This window comes from Calidris pugnax, unplaced genomic scaffold, assembly GCF_001431845.1.
Source record: "Calidris pugnax isolate Ruff unplaced genomic scaffold, ASM143184v1 scaffold11, whole genome shotgun sequence".
NCBI classification, from domain to species: domain Eukaryota; kingdom Metazoa; phylum Chordata; class Aves; order Charadriiformes; family Scolopacidae; genus Calidris; species Calidris pugnax.
Genome location: NW_015090803.1, coordinates 9815062 through 9840261, shown reverse-complemented (window position 1 = coordinate 9840261; position 25200 = coordinate 9815062). Strand labels below are relative to the sequence as shown.

The following is a 25200-nucleotide window of genomic DNA, read 5'->3' as shown; positions in this document are numbered from 1 at the left end:
TTATCACAGATATGGAGGGATCTGTCAACAGTCAGCCAAAGCATCAGACAGATTAGGAAGTGACACAGGGGCAGAAAAATGACTCGCCTCGTATCACAAAGCAGATAATTGATGGGATGGGGAACAGAACCCGTGCAATCTTGACTCACAGCTTCATACCTTCACTAATGGCTTTACCAAAAATCAAATGATGCAAGGAAAGAGCAGTTTCTAACTTGTGCTACGTTAACAGACACAGTATTTGATGAAAAATACATTTCGGTATTTTACATGCTTCTGGGAATATTTATTATACTTGTCCTCTTAATTTCCGTGGAAAACATTTCTCATTTCATCCCCACAAGAGATAAACAGAAGAATTCAAAGTGTACATTCATCTTAACTTGGCTACTGTCAGTAACATTCTCTTTGGTAACAGCAGTTGAAACAGTCTTCAGCCAAAGAGGCACAACAGAAGGGATTTCATGCAAATCACCTCCCTTCCTCTGCAGCTCACCTAGCACTGTTTGAAAAATACATATTCTTAGTCACAAAGTTATAACACACGAACGGGGTAAAGAGCAAATATGGACTCCTTGTAGACTCCATTCTCTCCTCTTTTCACTTTTCCTTCCTATCTGGTGAGATCCCATGCACCTTCTCACAGCAATGAATCTTTGATATCCTATCACCACCTCTTACCCTACATGATCCTTCTCAAACCACACAGCATCTCACCAAATCAAATCCAAGTCATCACCTCTGTCCCTATTGTGTCAATTCACTGAGAGCTAGAAATGCTCTATTCAGGGGAAAAAACCACCAGAAGCACAGTCTGAGCTGCATTAATTTCATTTTCACAGGAAATTGGGAGGGAAAAAATAGGCAGTCAGGCAGCAAGAGCTACAAGGCTAATGGTGGCCAGTTCTTACAACTCCGAGCTGCCCTGTGAACTGTTGCTTTCATGTAAGTCTTGTCAGTATGCCCTCGTTCTGTACATACAGTTTTTAGGCTTGATACCCAGAAGTAAATATTAATGTAATTGTCTAGCCGAGTCGTCAGCATCTGTCACTTGAAAACTGGGGTTATAGTTCAGATACTGTGGACTAACTGTTGAAAGTTAGCAGAAAGCTTTTGGCTACAAATGAAATAAGCAGGCAGATCCATCCGACCACCCACTGTTCAAGACTGATAGAATATGTCCCTTTAGATACCGTTCTCTGTCATGACTATCATGGGATCCTCAATTCCAATTTCAGCTCCACGGGCTTCGTCTGCCTTTTTCTGCAGCACGCAGTATTTTCAGGAAGACAAGTGCCAAAGAGACATATCTGGAAGATTTCATCTGGGAGGTTTCTTTCATCTCTGGGTGATTATTCTTATTATAAGTTCTTCATAGAACTTTTTCTACCTTATGCTGTTCTTTAAAACTCCCACTGGTCTGAAGCCAGCCTTATAGCAAGGCACTTAATTTCTCATAGATGTTTAGTGAATTCCTCAAGGACTAACCAGTAGTTCTGGGAAGTACTGCAAGAAACGTTAGAGCGCCAAACAGAAGGCTGTAGAGAGTTTTCCATTAGATGATATGGACAGAAAACAAATTGCCTATGACCAGCAAAAATAATGGAAACCTGCTTTCTCTAAACTCCTACGTGCCAAGGCTACTCCAGGGCTGTGTTGCCAGAATTGAGCAGCTGAGTCCTTTCCCTCAGTACCCAGAGAATTCATTTGGGTCTTTCTTGCCCAGCCAACAACTTATTAGATGAAAATTAGATTAATTTATCTAACTTTTAAGACCTCTACCCTACTGTTAAAGCTTAGTAAAAAATGGCTAGCAGTTCCACAACTCCGATTGGCATGAAGCATGGTGCGTTCCCAGAAACCAGGCTTCCTACATATGTTTTGGGAGACCACTTTTTATTTATTATTGAATTTTCTTTTGCCAAATACATGCCCACGTACTTTGGAACTAAAACCAAAGTTCAGCAACTTCAAGTAAGAGCTAATTTTAGTTTAGCTTGGTTGACAGAGAAATAAAAATGGAACTATTTCTTAGTGGCATTACCTCTAAAGAATGATATCAAGTCCTACATATTCAAATATGCATCCATGCAACTTCTGCTGTGATACACTGCTCACAAGACAGAGCTGCAAGCACCAATTTTAGCAAGTATCTTCTGGGTACGAGGAAACAAAGCTCTCCCAGCAGTGAAAAGAAAGGAGGTGGTAGTGTGGTGGGAGTCAGTCTCTTCTCCCAAGTAAGAAGCAATAGGACAAGAAGAAATGGTCTCAAGTTGCACCAGGGGAGGGTTAGATTGGATATAAGTAAAATTTTCTTCACTAGAAAGGGTTGTCAAGCATTGGAACAGGCTGCCCAGGGAAGTGGTTGAGTCACCATCCCTGGAGGTATTTAAAAGACATGTAGATGCAGTGCTGAGGGACATGGCTTAACAGTAACTTGGCAGTGCTAGGTTTATGGTTGGACTTGATCTTAAAGGTCTCTTCCAACCAAAACGATTCTACGATATTTACTAGAGACGATTCAAAATAGAAAGCTTTTCTTTCACATCTACTCATCACGATCCACAAATAACCCTTCAATGAGAAATTTAGTGCCTCCCTTCTCTAACTGCCAAAATCAGATACTGGCCACCACCCATCACACTGAAGGACTCTTCATGGATTCAGTTTGTGTGTCCCCTCCCTTCAATTCTCCTTTCTCTGTATGATTGTCATGCTAAAATTCAGCTGATCCAGCCTTTTATTCCCCCCAAATACTCAGATCCCACAATTAAAATTCCTCCCTCGTTTCCCCCTGACTAGAAGAAATCCTCCACAAAACTCTCACATTTGTACCCGCAAGGGGAAGCTCTCCTTACTTTTGCCCATCAGCCTTTCCCTGTCCTCTCTTCCCTGTCAACAAAAACCCCACCTCACGTGCAGAGTCCAACCCGGACACTTGTACTGCAGCCCAAGAATGACCCAGTGGGAGCTTCGTAAGCGTGATGGGAGATCTGCCTATGCCTCCCTTTCCTCTCTGTGCTTTTGGAAGTACAAGTGTCTCTTGCTTTCTGTCTCCTTCCTATCTGATGTTACTGTCAAACCATTTACCACACCTGGCTTTTAAGTCACTTTACACAGACCCCTGTTCACTTTCACTAGAGTTTGAGCAAGCAATGTCCAGCTTTTCCCGAAGTGGTCAGGAGTGTGAAATGACTGAAGGCTGAAGCCATATGAAACCAATACATTTCTTGTGGTTCTTTCAACGCACAGTAAGTGAGCACAGATTGGCTGCAAATTCAACCCAGACTTACAAACCTCAGCAAATGTTCTTGTGAACTTGATCCAGCCTCCAGGTTTGTTTCATCCAGTTTCAGGTTTCATCGTGAAAGTTTCACTGTGCCCTACATGCTGCCCCAATAACTGATGTCTCAAACAAAATGAGGACATCAGCAAAACCAACGGACTCTTCAGATAGCAGTTTTAGCTTTATGCCATATGTGAGAACAAGCATTGACAAGCAGCACGCACACAATTACTGCTGTTACAAATCAAAAATTGTTCACGGTTAATGGACTTCTACTTTATTACAATTTTTGCCAAGAAACTATTTTCAAGAAACGTGGATGGAATACCTCTGTGTCGTAGCTCTTTTCTTTTCTTTCCCCATCGTAATAATTTACTATGAAACTGTACACCTTTTCATCACAACACATGCACAAACCCCCCAGCATGCTTTTTAGACATTTGGGATGTGAAATAACTGAGCCCGAACTTTGCTGAAGCAGTATTTTCTGTCTGCATATACCATCACTGAGGTAGCAAAGTGAAAGGAAAAATAATAATGAGGAAACTGAACATCTTTTATGGATCACATGAATACGAAGCCAAAATGCACTTAACTGCCTAGCTCATTGAATATCTGACATCTTTCCCATAGAGGTTACACTCCTGGCATCGTTTCCTTACTTCTCAGTCGTATTAAAACAACAATTAAAATAAAAAATCCCTAGACTTACTATACTTTTGGGAATAGACGTAGGTTGTTATTTTATGCTGCATATAATGGAAGCAAAAGATTGTAAATTTTGTAGTCTGAAATCAAAACTAAATGTTACATTCAGTTTTGGGAATGATTTAATCCCTGCACAAAAATTTTGTTAAAGAAAAACAAGCTTCATAATATTAGTGGTCCAAGTCATGTAGGAAGATAGTCAACTCCAATCTCTTACAAGCAACACGTGGCTAAGATGATTGAATTTAGTCCTCATTTGTAAAAAAAGTAAACTAGAAACTGTGACGGGAAGTTTCCTGTAACAGATTTCGAGGTGGATACACCTGAAGTCAATGTGCTGTTCCAGTCAAGGGCCCTTACTGGACTGGTCCTAAGTCTAAAGGGAAATCACTAGTGACTAAAAGGGATGTGCACTGGTTTACAGTAGAGCAGTGGCACCATCTACAATTTGAAGCCCAGCTGTCCTGAGTTACACCCTTCTAACTGAACCAGATGGACAAACTCAAAACTACCAACAGTATTTCACAGGCCCGTAAAATGTACGGTGCAAATGATCAATTATGTGCACAAGACCTTGGGTGCCAATGAGAATAAATGAGGTTGCACAACATGGAGCATTAAAAGAAAAATTAGGAGTTGTTACATATTGATTGTATGTTTCTTCTACTAGCACAAAGAATAATACATTAATTTTATATAACTGCAGTACAGGCTTCGACAAACCCTTTTTTCAGCTTTCTACATTAAACAGCAACCAACAACAACAAAAAAAGGGTAACCTCTGGGTGCATAAAAACCAAGAACTGTGAAAGAGAAATCAGTAGAAAAACTGTAAAAAATAAAGGGATATATTTTACATAGCAAAATTAATAGGAAGAGGAAACCTAAGTACTCCCCTGCATGTATGTGAAATCCCCCACAAAATGTCATTTTTACAGTATATTTAGCAGATTATGAGAATTACATTTAGCAAGAGGTATTTTTTCATTATGAAAATGGTAACACTCTTGGGTTTCTTTTTATTGAAGAGTTGCTACATAGCACTGAGTCCAAATTCAGGGCATTTCTAGGATCTCAACATAGGTAACAGATAGTATTTCTGTAGTTGGTCAGATCCCAAAGACCACATTAACAGGGTAAGCTCAAAGTTTCAGCACTGGAAATATTCAAAGCTCTTATATTTAAGGTTTATGGTTATAAGTCAGCATCAACGCTGACAGTCTTCTATGCAGAGGACAGAAACTGTTCAGCTACCTCTTGCCAACAGCATCGCACAACTGACCCGCTTTAAATGCTTAACAACTTCTGGTAAATACTGACCTTTTAGAAATGGCATCTGAGCAAATGAAATAAGAAATAGCAGGAAAGGAAGTCACACATAAATGCATAGACTCACTTTGAACAGACGGATGTTTTGATGGAGTTTTTTTAACTCTTTATTAAGAATGTTTCACATTGGAAGCTAGTGCAGGGAAGGAAACTGCTTTAAAAAAACACCCCAGTTTTGTTAAAGTTACTTTACATTACGTATAGAGGTAGGGGAACTTACTACCACACCAGCACCACCACCACCGGAGCTACAGGTGAACTGGATGTTCACAAGAATGCTCTTGCTATCCATGCTACAAAAGCAAGTAATAAAACCTACCTATTCCCAGCCCAAGGGTTCTTGTGAAAGTTACTGATTCATGGCACGTGCTCAATCCCCAACACTGATGGTGGCAAACGCAAAATGTTACTTCGATGTAACTGTGGAACCTGCCTCTTCTGCACCTCCATCCAGAGTGCCCCTACATCAGCTTGTAAAGACACACCAAGGTTATGAGCTCTTCTCAAAGCCTCCACTGTTACTGTTGCCTAGTCAGTAACAGAGCAGGACCTAAGAGACTGTGGCCAAAGCCTGAAGAAAAAGGCCAGGAAAAGATTCTATGAAGGAAAAGCTGCAGGAACAACATCCAAAAAAACACACCAAAACCACCAGATTCAGTAATTTCAGTCTAACAGCATTAAAAGTCAGAGGAAAATTACTCAAATCTTCACTATTCCCTGCAATATGCCATAGATACCAAAGAAATAATGGTATGTTAAAAACGGAAGTTTGCATTATTACAGGAGAAGAGTTTAATGTGGGCTGCCGTGCAAATTTAGGATGATGAGATTAGTGTCACCAAAACACGTCTCCATGTTGGTACAGATGGTAGTGCCAAGGCTGTAGAGCATGTGCCCCAAACCACAGCTACTTCCTTCTCCATTAAGGTGTCTTTCACATACATTACAAAAGGTACTCAAAATAAAAATGACTAGATAAGTAAACAGCCACGAAAGGCAAACCCACCAAAGTTGGAATTTTCTCCATATCTGCCTGTATCCTCATACACCACTTGGGGAAAAAAGATATGCTTGATTTAAAAAAACCAAACAAAATCCAAACAATAATAAAGAAAGAAAACTTCTCTCAGTTCTCTGGGAAATTAGAACAAAAAAATCTAATGCCTGCAAATGTACTGTTTCAGCAAAATCAAGACTCAAAGTATTAAATCAGCCTGACTGTATTATAATTGAGCCAGACTAATTGAATAAAGCTCCCTTCAACAGCTTTTGTTTGCTGAACAAGCAAGGTTTTTGCCTGTTTCAGGCCACCTTAATCCAACATCGGCCGCTTAAACAATGTGCAATGCAAACATACACAACTATTGTTAAAATGGATTTTAAACAATGTGCAATGCAAACATACACAACAACTATTGTTAAAACGGATCGGATTAGACTTTAGAGCTGGCCTTTCAAAAGTCGAAGGTATATAACTGTCCACCTGTATTCACAAGCACGTTTAATGTGTATATCAGAAGTAGCCCATGTACGCGCACCAGTTTCAGGGTTTTACTTCTGCTTCATCTTGCAAATTCTCTCTTTTGCAGCCTTGTAAATGTTGTCCACACCTCCGAAAGTGAAGACCAAGTCTCAGAAAAATCCAAGGACAAGATCAGTGCAATCTATCCTGTTTCTGCATTCATAACAACAACAACAAAGAGGTAATCCCATGGTTTTGCATTATGTCTCTACACTACTGAAAAATTATTTTCTGATTACATTACACCATACTATCTTAGCAAAAATAACTAGGTAAAAAAAATATTTCACAGATGATGTGCCAGAGCTTTCTCCTCTTAGCACTAATAGCACTTTGCAAGTTTATGGGAGCAACTCCTAAGGAAAATCAAAAGCCAAATAAAATTCAGTTATACAGGAACCTTTTCTTCTTACTTCTGTTTTGATCATATTAAAAGTTCCTTTACTATAGAATATCGCAATCAAGGCAGACAAGCGTCACTAATTCCTTGTCATAATATATATCCTCGTTGCTCTCTGATTCATGTTTCATTTCTACCAGTTGCTTTCAGCTGACTGCAGTTTGAAACTTCATTTTGTTTTGTGTTTCCATGGCATGAAGCCTAGTTGGGATTCCAGTGAGCAACCCAGGTTCCTTCCAGCTCTGTATTGAAAGTGCTTGGTGACAGGTATAACCTGTATCTATGATCCAGTCACAGATCTCACAGAATCATGTTCCCAGAGCATTTTACTGACAGACTGCAAAACTCCCTTGTCGGCTGCTGAACACAGCCCTGGCCTCATTAGGAACAAAAGGGAAGAAGCCAACTCCGTCAGGCTCTCCACCTGGTCTCCATTTCTTGGGACACTGGAGTATTGCAGAGGAAGTGGTGGGATGATGAATGCATCCTTGCAGGACGTACAAACTTTCTCCCTGGCTCAAAATCAAATTGAGAGGTCAACCCAACAGCAAAAATATTTAATGAAAATTAAGTCTTAGAATAACACTTTGGAGTAGATTTTATGTAGCGGAAGATGACATCAATATTCTTTCCTCACGAGCCAAGCTCTCCAGCATTAAGAATATTCTCTCATCTGCACCTAATCTCTAGACCAGGCTACAGGCTGTCCTAAAGCACAACCTGGGCAGCCTTGGTAGGCAACCTCCAACCTGCAGCCCTTCTTCTTAATATATAGAACAAGATACAAAGACATAATTTGTGCTGCAACTCTATTTTATTACATGGCCTTTATGCTCACACTCCCTGTCCCTCACTGAACACCAGCAAGACTTTGCAAGTGTGAGTGGCCTTACCTAGAAGCGTTGTATGCAAAAATAAGAATGAGGGAGAAAGGGAGGGAAAAATCAAATCCCTGTAGAAACTTCAGGAATTATTCTAGAATGTAGTTTGTTACATTTTAATAAATTACAAATTAGTGAGATATTCATTACGAGAAGGAATCTGAGAATATGCAAAATACTAACATATCTAAAAGCTAATATAGGAAAAACAAAGTAATGCAATAATTTGCATTTTGAACTACTAAATTTATTTGATAATCTCATTTTTTTCTCTTACTGTAGATTAATAAGATGCATGCCTTTAGGCAACAAATCTAAATGGGTAGCATTACCATGAAACAGTGTTATCTCTTTTTAAAATAATCAGTAACATTCAAAAAAGCAGCACAATACTCTTGTACAAAAGATCAGTGATAACTAAACTTTAGATTTAAAAAAAATAAGGCCACAGTCAATGAATGTAACCAGCAGCTGGTTTGGACCGCCTTGGGATTCCAGGGATGGTAAATTTGCCAATCTGCAAGTCATCACACACAGCTCAGATGGTCCCAACAAGCTTTTAGCAAAACAGTGAACTGCAAAGACCTTTCCTGAGAAGTTCTTTACTCCAACTGTAATTTTCTTTTGTGTATGTAATGTTTTGTTGCTGATGTTGATGGTGATTTGAAGGGAAAAGATGTACCAGGATAGGAGGTAACTAGCTATGTCCAGCAGCCATTACTGTGACTGGTAATGACAGGAAGAACAGCCACTGTTTTCAGCCATTTTATCTCAGATTGTACTTGAAAGAAAATGAATGCACAAACGTGAAGTTTTTGCCCAACCTTCACTCTGAAATCAAAGCACAATAGAATTTGCACAAATTTTTGTTTCTGCAAAGGATATGGAACTGGCACATCAGTGAGTTTTTCAAATAACTTTGTATGTTAAATAACTGTAATATAAAGAATGAAGGTATGACCTGAGTCCAGTAAGAGCCTCACTGTGCTATCATACACAAAAATAGATACTGGGAGCTGTTAGCCCACATAGCTGAAAATGAAATATCTGAAAACAATTATTTCATACAGTATACACAGTCCTTCTGAAAGCACTACTACTGTTTTTGATCAAATCTAATCATCACAGAAAAGAAATGTCGTCTTCTTTAAAGCAAAGGAAACTGAAGAATTTCTCTCTCCTCTCCCTAAAATGAAGTGACCTGTGCAAAGGTAAACAGTAAACATATGCAGCAGGCTGGGAAATGAAACAGAACTGGTCAAAACAAAAAACAATGGCAGAATGGCCAGATGATTTTTTCATCAATTTTGGCATGCCACATTGACAAAAGATGAAGAAACACTGATAAAGACAAGAATCCTGAAAGTCTGGAGGATTTATATCGACAGCTTGAGTGTTTGCTAACTAAACTACACACACAGAGGTGTTTATACACACACTCGAAAGGAACAATGCTGACTCAGCAATGTTTCTTTTACTTGAAATTCACAAGATGGATTTTTTTCTGTCCCTGAGTCTTCCATGTGAGCATTGCCAGAAGAAAGCTAATTACCTTTCAATTAAAAACAAAAAAACCCTCAACCCTACAACTAAAACATATTCTTTCAGTGTCCTACACACATTAATACATCATATATTTTTTATTTCAGGGCACAACATTAGGGCTTTTCCTTAAAATGCCAATCTGCTTTTTGATCTTTACTGCTGACATGAATTAAAAGAGCTGTACCTTGCGTAAATCTTCGGTTTTGCTTAGCTTAAAACTGATAAAGAGAGAAAACAAAGCCAACTGCATAAATCCTTCCAAACCAAAAGGCATTCCTTCTACCCCAACTAACATTCATTTCTGCACATCTTGTTTGAATTATCATCTGAAGTTAGTCTTGTTCCATCTCCAGAACAAGTCAAACAGCAGAGCATAAAGATATGGCTATATGAATAAAAACACATGATCTATTTGGTCACTGAAAACCTAAAAATAAGCTCAGACAGAAAAATATTATCTAGCAATAGGCATGTTACTTTGATCCCTTCATTTCTGTATTCTGTCACATACATTCAATCCAGCAGCTACTGGAAGCATTGGCACACCCCTCCAATGGGATGCCAATCAACAGTCTGAGGAAATCGCTGCACTTTCACAGAGCTGGGACGTTCCATTCAAATAAGACAGTATCATAACACAGAAAGGAAAAGATAAATTTTAAAACAAAGGGCAAGAACTGTGGTACTAGGCACTATAAAATGTAGCAAGTCTGAACAGGTGGCACAGCCACAGTTTGTCAGATTCACTGGCTCAGATTTTCTTGTACAGAAAAACTGATACCCAGTAAGATTCCTAAAACGGAGAAGTCTTTCTCGTCTGTACCTTTTTGATTCTGAATCATGACATGAGAATTAAGACACTGTATGCTACACTGAAAAAAAGATAGGATCATTTTCTTCTAGGTACTTTTTTTTATTTTTGCTTTTTCATTCAAAAAGTAGAGTTAACTATTTTGAGATTAAAAATCAGTTGTTAAGGGGTTTTATATATTTATTTGTAGCATGAATTAATCTATAATGTACCACCAATAATACACCTTCAAAGTTGAAATCTCAGGCCTGAATTAGAAAGACCTGAAGCCTGATCTTCTGCTTATCAGGTGAACGTTGCAGTGAATAGTTACTCTCAAGGAAGATGCTCACTGTTTAGGAATTGCTCCATTTTGAATATGCTTTCTGAAAAAGTATTCATTAAGAAAGCAAGCACAGAGAAACAAACTTAATTCTCTCCAGCCTCATGGCTGATTCCAAACTGTGCTCCAATGGACATTCCAGTGACAGTACACAGAAATAAAGAGGCAAACGTCAAGAGGAGAAATGATGTCTTAACCCAACCCAGTCAATTAAAACACTCCTAGCCTCTGAGAGGCTACAGTATTTCAATTAGCTTCTTATTTAACTACTGCTGATAGCTTACCTGGGAAAATCTGTCATAGCAGAACCACAGGAAAAAGTGCAATGTGCTGGATGCTTTACCATAAATCCCTACACTTACTGAAAGCACGTTTAACTGTTATAACTAAATGCACACACAGAACCAACTGATAGAGGAAACCCGCTAAACACATAGCAGAAGATATCTCCAGTGATAAAGAACAGATACAAATGGAAGTGGCCAACAGCAGAGTGAACGTCCAGTGCTGAAAGGACTAAGAAGTACTTTCAGTTTCCATCCAGCACTAAGGAGCGTACCTTAAAAAAAGTTAAGACCAAAGAAATAAAGGACCAGTATCACGTGGCTTGGATGCTCTGCTAAGAAACCACACGGATATAGTCAAAGGGCACTGCCTCCAAATCCAAAACATTCTTCTTGTTATTGCATTAGTGACATACTGCCTACTAAATATAGCACTACCTAAAGACTTACCACTTTTTAAAATAACTTTCAAATGATCATTAAATCCTGTGGTGTTGGCTGTTAATTTTACTCTTGGAAAAAATAGGTAATAGCAGTAGAACCAGAATTAGTGAGCTGGACAAGACACAGGGACAGTTTGCAGTGGTTAGAACTTTGCATGCAATTAATTCCTTTCAAAATGCATATGCTCACAGAAATGATTGATTTTATTACTAGTGGTATTAAAAAAGGAAGTAGAGTAGGGAAAATTGTTTTTGAGAAGTCAATGACCATTGAGAGGAAAGGGAAATGGGGGGAGAAGCCTAGAGCCTACAAGAATTTATAAATGGTAACAGCGAGGCAAAATATTGCTTGTTAAAAATACAATCTGGAGAGAGGAGCAAAAACTTTAGGACTGACTCAGAGATGTGCAAGGACAATGTTAGACTACTCACCCAAGAATACCATCCAGTTTTGATCACAAGCTCCATTTGTGTTCCCAGTTGTGCACAAGACTAAACTTTACAGACATTCAACTGCCTCATTCGACTGCCCACAGGCAGCACTGAAAACGTCCATGCCAGTGTGCTGTACACTGTAGGACTGATGCTTAAAACCTGTTTTATGATATAACCTTTCCTATACAACCTCAATTATCACTAGAAAACCACTATTAAAAAAAAATCTAGGATTAATGTAATTTAAAGTATTTTGGTACCTTTTTAAAGATTTTAAGATTACAGTCTTTGCTTTCACCATTTCCCTAGTATATCTATTATGTGATTTGCAGTAGAAACACTGTATGATTAAGGCAGCTTAGTTTCAGTTGGTGCACTCTAGTTTCCCTTTTTTTCCCACCATGATGAAAATTTTTTAATCAAAGCAATTTCTGTACCTAAGGAGCGTGTATTTTATAGAAACTGTATTAAATGCACATTTAGTTGTTCTGTTTACAGCATATGCTTCCAATAATACAAGTTACTATGGCACTTCCTACCTTCCATTTTCAAGGTGAAAGGAATTTATTCCAATAAATTATGCCTTCTTCCTATTTCTGGTACTTACCATCTCAAAGTTGAAGTACCTCCTTTAAATCTTAATTGTAAAGGATTTTTCATTAAGTTTTGGGATCAAAGCTTTTTATTTTTAGCATTTTTAGTATCACCTTTTCAGCCGAGGAAGTATTTATACACTTCTGTTGTCTTCTCACTTGTGCTAATAACGCTGGGATGTTTGTTTTGGTTTTAAAAAAGCCACAACCTGTTCCCACAACAGCTGCTTTCATCACTAACAGGTAACCAGCAGTATCCATATTAAACAAATTTTAGAATATGCAAATACTGAGGAGTGTCTCTCTGTTAGACTGCACATTGCCAGTACACTGCAACGCCAGGGCTTCACATCCCATGGTGCTACAGCAAAGTCAAGAACCATTGTTGCCAAAATCCGGACTTTGGCAGACTTCGAGGCACAAGCAGCACCATGTAGATTCCAATAAATACCAAGCAGAATTCACAGGCATGTTAATTAACTTAAAGCTATAAATACTGTATCTAAGTAGTAGTATAAGCAATATTAATTATTGCCACTAATCTCTGCATATGTCAAGCAATACAAAATATAAAGGTGTCTTCACCCATATACAAAGGAAATACCTCTCTGAAGTACGGGAGGATGTTGGCCCACGTGCAACTGCTCCTGACAGATCACTGCCAGCACCCCATTCACGTAGCAGCACCAGTGAATTCCTTGCAGACAAAGCACTCCTGTATTTACAGGATGGAAGCAGATGAACTGCATCTGCTTTGGCAGCGTTGTGCCTTACTGACTCCAATTTTGACTTCTAAGAAGCAAACGGAAAGTTAGCAGGGAACAGCCATCAATACTGGGGACTGCATTAAGGCTACACTAAACTTTGTCTGAGAAAAGGATTTGTGGCAATTCAGTCAGTGCCTGGTGCAAGTGTTTGATGTAGCAATAGTAAACCATTATGACCTATAATTTATATTTTGTCCACTGGTTTTAAAAGGAACGTTATCTGTCTACATGAGGATCACACACTATGGAAGCTGCATCTGTGTGTAGTTACCGAAGGCTGTAACGGCAGTAAATCTCCAGCAGAGAAAAGAGACGGAGCCTCACAGATTCAGACGTCCACAATTTGAAGGCTGTTTCAGAACTTAATGGCACATACAATATTGCCATATTAATATGCCTGAGAAAATAACCAGGGGTAGAAGGGAAATGGAAACAAGAGTATGTTTCAGGTTGGAAACAAAGGCTCGTGTGCCCTGCTGTCTCTACTATCCGCTTCACTGATAACTTTATCCTCCCAGCTATCAAACCAGACAACCCAGATTTATGTCTTGTTTTGTTTTAGCTTATAATGGCCACCGTACAACAGGGCAATCGGCAGAGCATAAAGCACACCCACTTAATCTTTCTACCACAGCATATATTAAGCTTACATCTTATCAGACAATTCTGACAGTCCCTGAGAATCACAAGTCCCTATTTTCCCAGGCTCCACGCGAGCGTACGGCCCAGACAGAACATATTGAATATACAAACCTGCAGAGGAAGATTGTTTTAAGGTCTGGAACTCACAGCAGGAACCAAGCTAAGTTCAGTTCCACTTGGAAGCCATAAAAAGCATGGGTTTAAAAAAAGTGCAGCAGTATCTGGTGTTTGATATCTAACAGTATGCAACATGTTTATGACATGTATTAGGCTACAAAATCGGAGTTCATAGCCTGGGACAACAAAGCAGAGCTCGGCTCTGGCATATGTAGTGGGAAATAGAAAGGCATGTCTTGGAGTGTAATGGATATTGCTGCTCCCTCAAGAGCTTGAGCTGCATAGAGCAGGTGGTTCAATGAAAGACAACAGCACTTTGGAAAAAAATTAAAAATGCAATTAAAAGAGCAATTAAATAGCAGCTGGTTTAAATAAGAGTCAATTCAGATTGGGTTTTACTATAAGAACAACTCAATTCAGTTCTGCAGAATTATTTCTCAGAATTAAAAGGGTAGGAAGATTTGGGCAAAATATGTAGTAAGTAAAACTGTCTCAGTCACATAGCACTCGGTTAAAAAGGGTACCAAAATCATGAAATGATGATCTATCACTTTCAAACCAATTTAAAAGCAGTCTGATTCCAAATCAGACAATCAAGTCCCATGGCACTTTCTGTGGTCTTCAAACAGCTTTTCCCTAATTTTCAAAAAAACTTCCCTCCCCTTTGCATGAAGCAAAATAACCACAGAAGCAACAAGAGAAAATCCCCAAGTATATAATGGAAAGAGGGAAACATACCAACATATACAACAACATACCAAGCTTACATCTTAAAAAAAAAAGAAAAAAATAAAAAGAAGTTTTATATGTTAAATGAGATCAACAGAAATAAGTGTTAAAAAGGGTCATGGTTAATTTCAAAATATGCTTTAAAGGGTAGGACTGTCTCCAGGAAGAACAGGAGTTACTTGCCAAGCAGGAAATCATGTCAATACCAGCTATTCTTAATCATCTGTCTCATGCAGTGGAGAAAATGTAGTCATTTTACCAAACTTCTTACTTTCATACCTCAACATCTTCTCCTCCTCCCACGCCCCCCTGCCCAACACCCTTTCTCTGCAGCAAATGTACAGAGCCAAATTATGGATTCTGTGTTTGAAAAAGTTTGCTGGGTTTGGGGTTTTTTTCACATTTTTAACATGAAGTATAATTAGACAGAAAAGTTTTGTGCTATGTGTAACCCATGAGAGTCTAAATTAACTCGTCTATCCTGACTTAAATTTTGGGTTAATTTTCCAGGCTTGTGAGTTTGTATCTTATCGTCTAGACAGCAAAGATACAAAAGGAAACTGGTGTCCCATGCATAAAAGCCAATAATCCCATATAGAATATTTTCTGAGAAATGCATTTCCAAAATGCAACTAACTGCAACTTCAAACCATAGTACATCTGATCTAAAAAAATAATAATATATATATATATATATAAAAGAAAGCAAAATAATTCCAGAATAGCAACATGTTGATTTACCTAGAACAGGAAAAAGGGTTTTAAATGAGGAATTACACTTCCTGTATTAATTTAGGATTAGAAGACAGTTTGGCAAACATACTGAAAAAGGGACACTGCAACTGAACCAGACTTTGCCATCTTTCCTTTCCATGCAGCATCTTCCATGGGTCATTCTCCTCCCAGAGGAAAAGTAATCTGAGCTATCTCCATTGAATTCTGCAATGTGCTTCAGTGAGAAGCAAAATAAGGAACAGCTCTCAGGCTGCTCTTCACAATAACACAGCCTGAGACAAGAGCAACCCTTCTACTCCTCCATGTGGGAGTACACTGGAGGTTTCAGTTCTGCCAGTCAGTCAGTAACTGAAAAACCAAGGCTCTGTTAGATAAATGCTTTAAAAATTGGTTTAATTTCTTAAATTTTAGGTTATATAGGGCTGGTAAGGAAGCTTTTTAAAGATGCACACTGTGGCTGAAAAACTTCTGAAGTATTGTAAAAAATTCTCTTACATATTGGACTTATCAGTTATTATTATCAGTTAGCTTTAACTTTTAACTGAAAAAAAAATAAATCTTTCTCCGCTCACTTGTGTGGAATACAAGAAAGTAGAAAATTAAGCAAGACAAATTGTCTTGTTCTGCACAAGATATAGCTTAAACGCAAAAGGCTAAAATCTCATCCCTTAAGAATTTGAGCAGTGCAGCTGAAGGGCTACTTGTGCCCTATACAAAAGTGATAAAAAATGTAGTTTAATTTAAATTCAACTGTCTTTCCAAAACAGGTGTTATCATGGTGTCATCTAACATGAAACGTATAACAGAATGCATACAGAAGAATGCCATTTTGGCATATGCATATGTGTACATACTGTGCAAACCAAGATCAGTTATACCTGAAAAATAACCACACTTACCTGTTAATGTAACTTAAAGCAACATAGGTTGGCTGCTGAAGTTCTTGTTTCTCTAATACACGTGGGTCTGTATCTGGAATAAAAAAATACATACACTGAACTGAGTTTTCTATATTTACACTGAAACATATGGGACTGTGTACTGCAAAGTAACATAAACAAAGACAAAAGATATAAAATGGCTCAACCCAGTTCATCCATATAGAGTATGCTTAGCACAGCACAATCATTTGTTCATTCATTCATAAACACAGTATTGCATTACTTTACACAAGAATTTGAAACATCAACAGTGATGTAATTTCCAACTGTCACACAAGCTTTCACAATCCCCCTCATAAATATTAGTTTTCACTGCTTTCCATGATTTAGTGTTAAAAGGATCAAGCTTTCTTCTTTTTTAATGTAGCTATTTCTAAATATGGTTGACACATTTTGAGATGTTTCAAGAGTGATTAGATCTCTTAAGATGGGACTTGATACTTTTCTTCTGCATCTTTGAGTTTTGCTTTCTCCCTTCTCTACGGTTTATTTTCTGAAGCTCTCAATCAAAAGTCATACAAAAATGCACTTGAAGCAAAATGCTTGCCAAGCAGAGCGTTGCCCACCAAACGCCCTGAAGCAAACATAATCCAATTCCCTCGAGTGCATTCACTCAAATGAACGAATATGTTTTCAATCACTGTTTTCATTGTCCTTTTCAGTTAAGTTTTGCTTTTATCTAACAAAGAAGTACTCTTGGTTTAAATTTCTGAAACCAAAACCAAGGGAGTATGCCCATAGTTTATGCACTTTTCTTATGGAAAGAAAAAAAAAAAAGGATTATACTGAGGTTTCAAATACAGCCTTCCCCTACATTGTAGAAATGCACCTTCAGGGGCTGAGCATAAACAGTCTTCAAAAGCTCCCAATGGAAAACGTGCATCACGCCTGTGCCGATTACCACTACACAGTCATTAACTACATATTTTATGCATTACTCTAAAAACAATTCTGGGTGCAACTCCTGCATTTTAACTATAACGAACACAAACTGCTTTTACTAAATGGCTCCCCATAGCACTGCTGCTATCCATCTTCTAGTTCTGAGAAGCATCTACTTTGTGCTGGGGGAGGGGAGGAGAGGAACCTCAAGCAAAACCCATATTTTGGATTGTTCTTGCTTTGTCCTACAACTTCAAGCATCGTTCATGTTTAAAAGTTCATTATCTTGATAACCACTTTTTTTTTTTTTAACCTGATCAGTTGCTTCTGGTGGTTTTGGTGGTTTTTATGGATTTTGTTTTGTTTTTAAAACACAATACAATTATTTTGAAATCTGTCTCTGCTGCCCTGCCTTTTTAACTGAACTGAATGGGGACTGTGCTCGAGGTAGGTGCATTTGTCACACCACTGCCTGAAATAGATAATGTCTTCATTCAGTGAGCAGGGAATCCCTGGTCCCACCCCCTCGAAGATTCTAATCTTTCTTCCTACATCTGCACCTGCAAAACTCAGGCTCCAGGATTTCCTAACATGCCTTTATCGACATGTCCCTAAAGAGATAAATAACTTTCAGGAAGTTCAGAGAAGAGGGATAAAAGCAAAACTGCCAATCCAACCAGCAACCCCAAGCCTGTTATCCTTAAAAGGAGCAAATCTTGGTGGTGCCTGGGGAAATTCTGCAGTAATTACCAGCATACCACCCTCTGCTCTGTATTGAGCTAACCAAAGACAAGAAAGCATCAGCTATCTTCTGTGTTATCTTTATAATTCACTTCTCTGAGGCAAAATTAGGTTAATGCAACACACAGAGATTTTTTTTTACTTGCCTTTGTTTCTACAAAACCCACAGTCATTTAGCAGGCCAAGCATACAACTGCTGTCACGGTGAGCTCCGTTAGATTTACACCTTGGCAGTGCATGGCCTGCCATGAAACTGTCTCGATCCAGAATGTCTGCAGAGCATTAATCCCAGCCAGGACTATCTGAAAACCACCTCAACCCAAGTTTAGGCATCTGTGGTTAAATGACTACGTCTCTACTAATCCAGTTCTTAAATGGGATTAACCTCCATCTATAAACAACAGTTTCTTTGACTGAAGGAGACAACATCAGGGCTGGTTTACATCAGAATGCTGCATATATCCGTGGGAGAGGACAAGAGAAAGCTCTAATGAAGAGTCTACCACCTTTCCGCTGCTCACCAGTAGCTCACCCTAACACCAGCTGAAGATGAAAATGCAAAGACAAAACCCAAAAGCCCCATAACTTCTGTAGGAGCAGGTTATCAAAGCACAGAGAAATTTGCCTGCTGGCACCTGCCCAAAGCAGAGTCGTGTCTTTCAGCAGGTGCTGCCTGACACACGAGGGACACGTTGCACACAGTCTCTATTCAGCGTATCAGTCCTTTCCCCCTCCACAGAACAGGCTTCACAAGTATTTCAAGTCGATTGTGTTGTATATTTTATATCCCAATTCCACCAAAAAATAGTCCAGGAGGTGGTCAAGAAAATCTTGAATGAATTTAGCACTCAAAATGTTTGGTGCATTTTTATTCCTCTTGCAACCAGCTGCTGGGTTGCCGATCATGAGAACGTCGCATTCACTTCTGCACTGTAGGAGGAACTACGCATAACACCACCAGATATTATTTCTCTTCCCAGCTATAGAAACAGAAGACAAAAAGAAAGCATAGAAACTTGTGCTGAGGCCATGGCACAGCCCACAGAGGAGATCAGAAAGGAGCAGCCACCTGGACCGGGCACAGCCCTTCCCCAGGCAGAGAGGCACAAAGGCCGCACCAGCAGCCCCACTGAGACTGGCACAGCCTCATTCTCCAGGGCACACGGACACTTTGCTCACCGCTACCAGCTTTCTTCTTGCTGTCTTGGAATGCCACCAGTCCATTCCTTCCCACCTCTGTTCCTTCTTCTTCATCCTCTGCCCAAACTCAGCCAGCACCTTTCCTCTCTCCTGCCCCTTCCTAACCCTGGTTCTTGCTACTCATCCTGCCTCCCCCGTCCTTCTCTCCTGCCCTTGCTGCCCACTCCTCTCCCCTCAAAATGTCCCCACATTCGAACAAATTAAAAATCACATGGAGACATCTATAACCGCTTGTTCACTCTTGTACCACAGGACTAGACTGAACATATATACAGTTCTTTCCCTGTATTGCACTCTTCCCTGTCGCCCCTGACTCCCCACCCTTATTGTATCTTACATTTTAGACAGTCTTGTCTTTCTTGATGTTAGTTAGCACACTTTGAGCACAGGGTGAATTTACATCATTGTTAACAACTACAGAAAGACCACAACCATCCCAAGCTTGCTAAACAAAACAAAACAAAACTTAGAATAATTAGCTTCTTTTAAGATAGCAAACACAGCTGCATGGAGATTAAATAGTAGTATTCCCTGATGCTGAACCTTCAAGTCTGGACTTCCCAGTGCTCTGCTCTCTCACACCTAAACACATTCATACAGACACCAGCACCATTCTCTAACACAGGCTGCCCAAAGCCACAGCCTCCAAACATGTGTTAACCCCACTGACCAGGATTTTATCTATCAGCCAACGCTCAACTATATGAGTAGAGGATGAGGAACAGGGGAGGCAAAAATCTCTCGTCAATCTCACAAAATGGCCCTGTAATAACATAAAATGTTTATTCAATGTTTCTTCAAACCGGCATAGGCTGGTCAGTCAGCCAAAAGTAGCCTAAAGAGTTTCCAAACAGACACCTATAATGGATTAAACACTCACAGATGACAGAACTTTTTCTTGAAAAGTATTTAAGCAGTACAACCTAGGGCTGATCTGAGCTCCCTTTCTTATAAGAAAAATATCCAGACAGCACACACACCAGCACAACTACAGATTTTAAAGGGATTGGTTGATTAGCGTTACTTTAACTAGTTACCCTTCCTTCTTGAATTAACACAGCCTATCGAAGACTCACTACTTCATTAGTTTTGCTGTAACACTTTAAATCTGGTAGAACAAATTGCCACCCACTGTACATTAGCTGCCTTCATTACTTGTCTCGTCTCATAAGTGTTACATTCCACTAATTTCATTCCACAGTGGGAAGAGAGAAAGCACTATGTACTTTCTGTAATGCTCTCAGGTTTTTTAGCTATGTTCTCTGATTTTGCTATGGTGTTAAGATTTTGGAAACCCTCTTTTTTCGTTTTCGTTAACGACATGTTATAAAAATAAAATTTTCATTTCATATAAACTACCCCCGGGTTTTGTTCCAGGTCCCCCCATCTCATTATTAAAAGACTAAAGTGTGGATGCTAATGCTCACAAGAGAGTTACTCAACTAATCATCCATAGGATTAGACCCTTTCAATTTCTCACATCCACAACCTGTTTCATACCGGGCAACCAGACAAGCAGTATGAGTGTATAATTAAGACTAAGACCATAAATTGTACTTTGAACGCCATCTTTGAACTACCCAGAGGAAGTCAGGAATTTTCTGTGGAGCTTATTCTAACAAAACAAATCCCTGACTGCTGAACCAAGCTACGATCCCTAAATCACCTCACTCTACGCAGAAATAAGCTACAGCTTGAAAAGACTGCAAAATCCTAACCCGGTAAAGTATTTCAAAAAGAGCAAATATTAAAAAAGGCATAAGCATCCTGTGTAAGTACAGTCTTCGTCAATTATATAACTTAATTCTACATGAGTGTTTCTGCACAAAAATACATGCCACGTCTTTGTTACTATATAATGGAACAACAAGTTTTGCCCTAAAAGATACAAGAAAGTTATCGTAAGCAACTTCACATCAGAACTTCACTTTCATAAAGTTCCTGCATTTAAATCTCTGTGAAAAATCACTTTTCACCTTATAAAGGGCACACAGGAAAGCTCTAACAAATTTCAGTGGCATTATTTTACAACTGCAAGCTTCCCCCTTACAGGGATTAGGAAAGGTCACTACTGCTAGCAAAGTGGTAAAGATAGTCTCAGAAGAAAAAATAATGACTTAAAGGAGATAAAGTTTAAATTACTCCTCAACATCTTGAATATGAAGTAGCCAGTGCTGCTTTTATGCCAGTGTGCCATCACTTAACAGGCAGAAGCTGAGATCAAGATTGACAAGAGTCCATGTACCAAAAGACGGCCATAGGAATCCCTGCTCACATACTAATGAAGTGACTGTATTTCCAAGATTTTTTTGGTAGCTGTGTCCCTCCAAGAGATTTCACTGATTATGTAGATATTATACTGGGGGGGAGATGGGATTATGGGGGGAAGGGGTGTTCTCCATATCTTAAAAAGACTTAGGTTTGAAAAACATGTCTTCTATCAGCCATGCCATTACTTAACCCAAATAGTTGCAACAAAAGCACGAAGACAAACTCCCCTTGCCAGCCCAAAAGGGTTATTTGTTTCATTTCAAAAAGAGTAACAAAACACCTCAAATGTTATAAAAATAATGGCCCTGCAAAGGATTTTAAAGCACTAAACCTCATATTTACAAGGACCAAGGACTTGCATTATGATCTGTCTCCCAAGTAACTTGGAGATGTTTATGATCTCACCTTTTGGTGCAACATCGGTGCAAGATCACAGCGGAATGAACTGCCAGCCCAGAGGTTCCCCAGACTCACAACTGGCTTTGTCAGAACATCCGTACACACATTCCAATCACCCACCACCAGGTTCACAGAGTGCCTGTCTTGTGTTTCACTTGGCCTTGAAAGCTGGCTGATATAAGGCAGCTCAGCTAATTAATTAAAACCTACACTTCCCCTGAAACTAGCTCGCTTCACTAATGATGCCAAGGCTAACATTTCTGTTGGCCTCCTCAAAAGTCTGCAATTGTTCTTAACATGGATGTAGCTTAAAACGCCAGAAACAGATAAATTCAATGTTACTGGAAACTGTTCCCCATCCAAAACCTCCATTACAAGGAAGCCACTATGAATATCACAGTTTCAATTCCAAATGCAGTGTTATTCAGGTCTTCTTACAAATGTAAAGGATAAGATCACAGACAACTATTATTTTACAGATATTAACACGGTCCCCTAATTATGTCTTTAACAGAAAAATATTTTCCCTCATCTCCAAAAAGGAGATGATGCTCTACACTTCAAAGACAGAGCACTGGAGGATAAATGCCATGATTCTGCAAGAGTTTTAAACCTACTTGACTTCAAGAACACCTTAATATTTACACACACCTTAAGGTTCTTTCCAACATCAGTGTGTTAAATGCCACAGAGATGGACTTATCAAAATGTGTGAAACAGATTAGCTACCAAATTCTTTCACATTTAAACTACTGTGGACCTTTCCTAAAGCCTGCAAGCACAAAAAAGCATCAGTCTTAACAACTGCAAATTCCATACTACAGATGCAGGCAAGTGGTTAGCAAAAAGAAATATGAAACAGAAGATTTATTTGAATGAAGGCTGCCCCAGGAAAAAAAGTCAACAAGTATATATTGGGCATAGACATACAGGCAGCTGGAAGGCAGAGAAAACAGCATGTGCTGACTTAACACCCTGGTTTTGGACACACTAGCCTCTTCACAGAGCTGCCCCTCCCAGGGAAGCGAGGCAATCTTCATTAAAGTTCCAGAAGAAAATAAGAACTTGTAAAAACTGGCTCTTCATAGGAAATGCACACTGATCCCAAGGACACCAGTCCAGCATTTTACCTTCACTGAGTGTAATGACTACAGAGGCTCTAAGCAGCAGTTAGGACATCGCTACAAGAGGGACCATACAAAAATGGGGGTTACAGAAGTTCAAAAGCAACCTGCTGAAAATTAAAGCTCAAAAATCTCCAGTAACACCATAACCAACAGCACCCATTCACTGCTGCAGACCAGCACATGTGAAACTCCATTTTATAGAACAAACTCTGTGAGACACAAGAACCCAGAGCTTTGTCATACAAGAAAATGGTATCTTGTTGGGTGATAGGGTAGTATATGCTACTTCAGGTAACCTACACAGAAACAAATCTGTGCTTTGGTCTTACAGGAAACAGAAAAGTAGAACATTTTTTTACATAAACAAACAGAAGAGTAGAACGTTTTTATATAACACTATTAATGAGCAATCCTGTTTCATCTTTGCAAGCTGCCACTGTTTAATTCAGACTGTGAACTCTTAGAGGCAAAGGCTATCCCTTACCTCCCCCTTGCCCAGCCATATAGGTTTCTGATTACAGCTTCACATGTACTAATTTAATGCATAATTACTGAAAGGATTTCAGGTTAAAATGGTAGCTCAGCAACACAGCTAAGCAGATCATTTGACATTTTCAGGTTCCAATTTAAAAATCAAATAGCCAAGTAAACGTAAACACAAGGATTTGCAAATCTTCTGAAAAGTATTTTTCATTTAAAAAAAATAAAATTATGATGTAACTATATGTAAGAGAAACATAGTTCATATGTGAACAACAGAAAAGAGAAAGAATGCATGGAGTCCAACCATGGATCCTGAATCTTTAACGTGTTCTAATTTCTGCAATTAAGTTAATTATTGCACACTAGTAAGTGACCACAGTGCTCCTCAGTTGCTGAAAGCAACCTTTGGATCTGTCATGCTGTCTTCAAATAGGCAATTAAAGTGAAAAATGAGAGTGTGCATAACTTTCCCGTGCCATATATTATATATAAATAACACAACCCACAAATAAGAACAGGACAGAAGTTCTCAACCCAAACACTTGATCAACTTAGTCATGCCTTCATCTGTTTGTTTGAAAATATATTGTTTGCTACTTATTACAGACAATCTTAGGAAGAGTTTTCCCTGGCCAGAAATTAAAAGAACTTTCCATTCTCTGTCCCCAAAATAATTTGCATTAACCACGGCTGGACAGTATCAAACGTGCCAGGATAACGGTGAGGCAGTGGACAGACCAAAGCAATTGATCTGGTCCTTTGTTTCTCAGTGGAGCAATGTAGCTGACCAGAACTTGCCTAAGGTTGCTCTAAGAGTTGCTTTCTTGCTTTACACAAATTTACAGTACTGTAAACCAAGTGCAGAATGTGGGAAATTATTTATTTACAAGATAACAAAAAAAAAAAAAAAAAAAAGATTATATACTGTAAGCATCCTCAGTGGGAAGCTTGAAGGTCATATGCAGCCTGTGAGGATCAACATCACAGCTCCCTTCCTGTCCTTACAAGGTGCGTGAGCTCTTGAGCTCTCTGCAACCATCCTGCACCCGAAGCCCCTCTCTCTGGCACAGGAGCACAAGCAGCATCCTCTCTCAGCAGAGAAATTCAAGCTGTGGGGGTTTAATATTTTTCCTAGAACTTTTTTTTTTTTTTTTTTTTTTTTTTTTTTTTTTTTTTTTTTTTTTATTTAAAAAAAAAAAAAAAAAAAAAAAAAAAAAAAGATTATATACTGTAAGCATCCTCAGTGGGAAGCTTGAAGGTCATATGCAGCCTGTGAGGATCAACATCACAGCTCCCTTCCTGTCCTTACAAGGTGCGTGAGCTCTTGAGCTCTCTGCAACCATCCTGCACCCGAAGCCCCTCTCTCTGGCACAGGAGCACAAGCAGCATCCTCTCTCAGCAGAGAAATTCAAGCTGTGGCCTTTCCTGGTCCCATTAGAAGCTGGGCTGGTTACAGAGATAGAGCCCAGCCTACGTGCACCTCCCTCAGACCTCCGGCACAGCTAAACAGGCTACCACCTACAGCCGGTGGCTGCCTCTGGCAGAAGGGATGGCACCTGATCAATCAGTTTTTAAGCCAACTCCCATGTGCCCCCTTCCTCCAAAAA

At 39.2% G+C, this 25200-nt stretch overlaps 1 protein-coding gene across 1 annotated transcript in view; it reads right to left on the bottom strand.

The window, feature by feature from the left end:
- Positions 1-20636, bottom strand: part of JAZF1 (JAZF zinc finger 1) — an 87770-nt gene extending 67134 nt beyond the window's left edge. Inside the window, exons 1-2 of the mRNA XM_014937633.1 lie at positions 20540-20636; positions 16449-16521 (exon numbers count right to left, since the gene is read on the bottom strand). Of these exons, the coding sequence (XP_014793119.1) occupies positions 16449-16521; positions 20540-20636 (170 nt within the window). The remainder of the gene's footprint in view (positions 1-16448; positions 16522-20539) is intronic.
- Between the last annotated feature and the right edge of the window lie 4564 nt (positions 20637-25200).